General features: G+C 44.9%; 1 protein-coding gene across 3 annotated transcripts in view; it reads right to left on the bottom strand.

Moving 5' to 3' along the window:
* The window catches only part of pip5k1ca (phosphatidylinositol-4-phosphate 5-kinase, type I, gamma a), a 52,021-nt gene that overhangs the window by 4,579 nt on the left and 43,689 nt on the right, over nt 1–3,753 (bottom strand). For all 3 annotated transcript variants that reach the window (XM_020612256.1, XM_020612258.1, XM_020612257.1), the window contains one exon: nt 1,698–1,959. In XM_020612256.1, coding sequence (XP_020467912.1) covers nt 1,698–1,959 — 262 coding nt within the window. The remainder of the gene's footprint in view (nt 1–1,697; nt 1,960–3,753) is intronic.

The raw sequence follows: 3,753 nt of genomic DNA, 5'->3' as shown, positions 1-3,753 counted from the left end.
TCCAGTTAATCCAAAATGCTGCAGCCAGAGTACTGACAGGAACTAGCAAGAGAGATCATATTTCTCCTATATTAGCTTCTCTCCACTGGCTCCCTGTAAAATTCAGAATAGAATTTAAAATCCTTCTCCTAACATACAAATCCCTTAATGACAAGGCTCCATCGTATCTTAAAGACCTCGTAGAGCCTTATCATCCTAACAGAACACTTCGCTCTCAGAGTGCAGGTCTACTTGTGGTTCCTAGAGTCCACAGAAGCAGAATGGGAGGCAGAGCCTTTAGCTATCAAGCTCCTCTATCAAGCTCCTATGGAACCAGCTCCATAGTTAGGGCTGGATCAGGTGACCCTGAGCCTTCCCTTAGTTATGCTGCTATAGGCCTAGGCTGCTGGGGGGGCCCATGATGCTCTGAGTTTCTCTCCTCTCCTCTCCTCCCCCTGAGTATAGTAGTAAAGAAGCTGACAGTTTATATGAGTGTGGTTTTCACAGTGAAGTATGAATATTTGGCATTGCGTTCATAACAGACTTGGTCTAACCCATATAGTTACTGGGGGCGACCTGTGACCGCACTGTTTCTGTGTTGTTACACTTCATGACATGCTCAGTGTCACTTTGCCTCATGTAGTTCTGCAGACCCCCTGCTGCTGTGCATAGAGCATATCTCCTCCTTCCAAAGCCTGACCTGGGCATCAGGCTGATGAAAGGGCTGTTAGATAACAGAGACTGACCAACCTGCTGGCCATTTCGTCTGCCACATTAGAGGGTGTTTGATTCCTGATAGGGGGACACCCAGTGGGTGTGCAGCCAGGTGGGAATGTTTTTATTTGTAACTGTGCCACCTCATACATTTATTTATATCTGTGTTTTTGGACATATTTAGACCTGCCAAAACTACGCTATCTGATGGTAGCCAGTCAATTTTAGTAAGACAACCGTGTAAACTGAACACACAAACTGCAAAAGCTTCAGTTGTTATTCACACAATATGTGCTCCTGAGTGAATCTGTGGCTTTGTTGTAGATTAAACATGAGACAGAACATGGTATTATCACTCTGTGAACACTTCAAACCAGAGTGCAGTGTACTGTACTTAAAGGAATAGTTTGACATTTAGGAAATACACTTATTCGGTTTTTTGCTGAGAGCTGGATAACAAGACTGATACCTCTCTCATGTCTATACCATAAACATGAATATGCAAAAATATTCCACAGTGAGCAGCGGGTTAGCTTATCTTACCATTAAGATGAGAAGCAGGTATTAATCTTCTTGTTTAACTGTCAGCAAGAAAGCAAATAAGTATATTACCCCAAATGTCAAACAATTTCTTTTAACTAAATGTGCCACACACTGCAAGCAACACTGCACACACTCTGGTTTCCATACCAGCTCAGGCCTTCACCTGCTTTCTGTGGTCCTCATGTCAACGCCTCTGTAGGTGAACATCATACAGCAAAGACCATTGACTTCACAACTATACATAAATACACTGGACTTGACTGCAATAAGGGAATAGCTACACAAAAATGTGAAACTCATAAAAAGTGAAAAATGATGAAAGCTAGTTCTTGTCTGAGATGTATTACCTTTGATCTTCAGAGGAACAGTCTCTAAAAGCATCTAATAGCATATACATATGTGAGGATATGTGTGTGTGTACATGTGGACATGCGTTTGTGTGTGTATGGGGTTTTGCTTACGAAGTAGATATCTGTGATTGGCACGTCATCGTCATCGTCTACTGAAGCCTGGCTGGTACACCCCGAGCCAGACACCTGGCTAGCATTGTCCGCCTCCACTACCACCAGCTTAGGGCTGGACAGGGCTTCCTCGACTGCCCCAGGAGAGGAGGGAGCAGCTTGGGCAGATGAGGAGGAGGGGGCTGCTTCAGGGGCTGACAAAGAGCCTGAGGGAGCTGCTGTAGCATCATGAGCCTCAGTGCTGGCTACTTCCTGAACGTCACTGTGGAAAGGCAGGTGTGGGATTGTAGACAGTTAGTGCAGAACAGGAGTTTTCATGGTCTGGTACCGAAATGGCACCATTACAAGTATGTCGAATTAGCTGTCAGTAGCTCCTGTTTGCAATGTACAGACACCCATCACTAATGTCCCAACCTGGCTCAGAGAATGTGACAGGGAGGGAGTCCACACAAACTTATAAGAAAACAAGTGGAATATATTGAAACTAATAATAACACAAAGGAAAAACAAAGAAATGCAAAGTCATTATTACAGAAGCTCCATTCTATTTAGGAACAAAGGAACCAACCTGGGTAACCACACAAACGAACGAACGAACACCCACCCACACACACACCCACCCACACACTGTGGTGCTTTTATTTTGTTTTAATTTCCTGGTCTTGTGTCGCCTCACCTACCCCAGTGCACAATTACTGTTCATCACTTCCACCTGCTGCTCGTTACCCCCGGTCTCCTGTCTATATATCCGCCTTTCTTTGCTGGTTCATCTGGTCTCCATGCCTTGTTTGCTCCTGTCATCTGTGTATCTCACCCTGTTGCCTGTTTGTGGATTCCTGTCTCACCTTCATCGACTCCTGTGCTCCATGCCACACCTGGTTTATTTCCTTGCCTTCCCTTTCTGTTTTTTGGATACAGTTTAGACTTTTACGCCGCCTTGGCTGTCGATTCAGTTATCTTTGTCGTTCCTGTTCTGAGTTTACCTGACTTTAGTTTTTTGGCTCCCTGACGATTCTGTTAATTATTAGTTCTGCCCTGTCAGGTAGCGCACCCAGTACCTTTGTTCCTTATTTTGAATAAAGACTTATTAGAACCAGAGTTTGTCTGCACTTTGGGTCCTACCCAGCCTGAAACCCTAACAGTTGTTGACATGAACATTAATTGGGTCACAAGCTACTTTCCTGTACCCGGCCAGAGAAACAGGAGCAGACTGTTAGAAATTCAACAGCTGTGGGTGTTTGTGGTTTAGCTACTTAAGCACAACAATTTAGCAGCTGGCTGAGTGTTGCCGCAATCCCTTATTGCTCCTGGCCAGATTTTCAAGTATTAGGAAGGATTTAAGTGCATCCACTTTTCTGTCACAGCCTCTGTGTTTGAGCTCAGCTCTACCAGAGGAAAAGCCCAGCAGCTGGCCTCTGTGGCAAAGAAGCCATGTTGGCATTTTAAAGATAGAACTGACTGAAATAATGAATATATGAAGGCGACGGGGTGGTGATTTCACTGCAGAAAGTCTTTTGCTCCATTTTTCACTTCATCCAGACATAACTTGGCGAAACTTAAAACATATCTTTGTCTCTCTGTGTATCAGACTCCACATCTTTCATTTGCTAGTGCTGTCTTTTCTGATTTTTCTTTACACAGTATTTGGAATACATCTTCTACTAATCCAATCAATTATCCCACTCCCTTCTTTCTCTGCTCCAACTCCCTCTCCTCTATCCCATCTAACCATTTTCAAAGCTGCAGGTGAATTAGAGGCAACTTGGAGAAGGTAACTCAGTTGTGTGCCACTGTCTCAGCGCTCTCACCACCCGGCTCAATCCTCTCCATCGGCTCCTTCCAAACCCCCAGGCCATATGTCTACCTGCAGCCTTCTCTGCATCAGACATGATTATTCAGTTGGCTTTGCTTGACAAGCGCATCCTGATCCTCGGTGACCAAACCCCAGCATGAATGTCAGCCCCATTCTGTGACAGCATCGCATCAGCTCTTCTTCTTCTTTTGGCTGTTCCCGTTAGGGGTCGCCACCGCGAATCATCTGTTTCCACCCCACTCT

Source organism: Monopterus albus, unplaced genomic scaffold, assembly GCF_001952655.1.
Source record: "Monopterus albus unplaced genomic scaffold, M_albus_1.0 scaffold122.1, whole genome shotgun sequence".
Classification (NCBI taxonomy): domain Eukaryota; kingdom Metazoa; phylum Chordata; class Actinopteri; order Synbranchiformes; family Synbranchidae; genus Monopterus; species Monopterus albus.
This window is presented reverse-complemented; position numbering and strand designations above follow the sequence as displayed.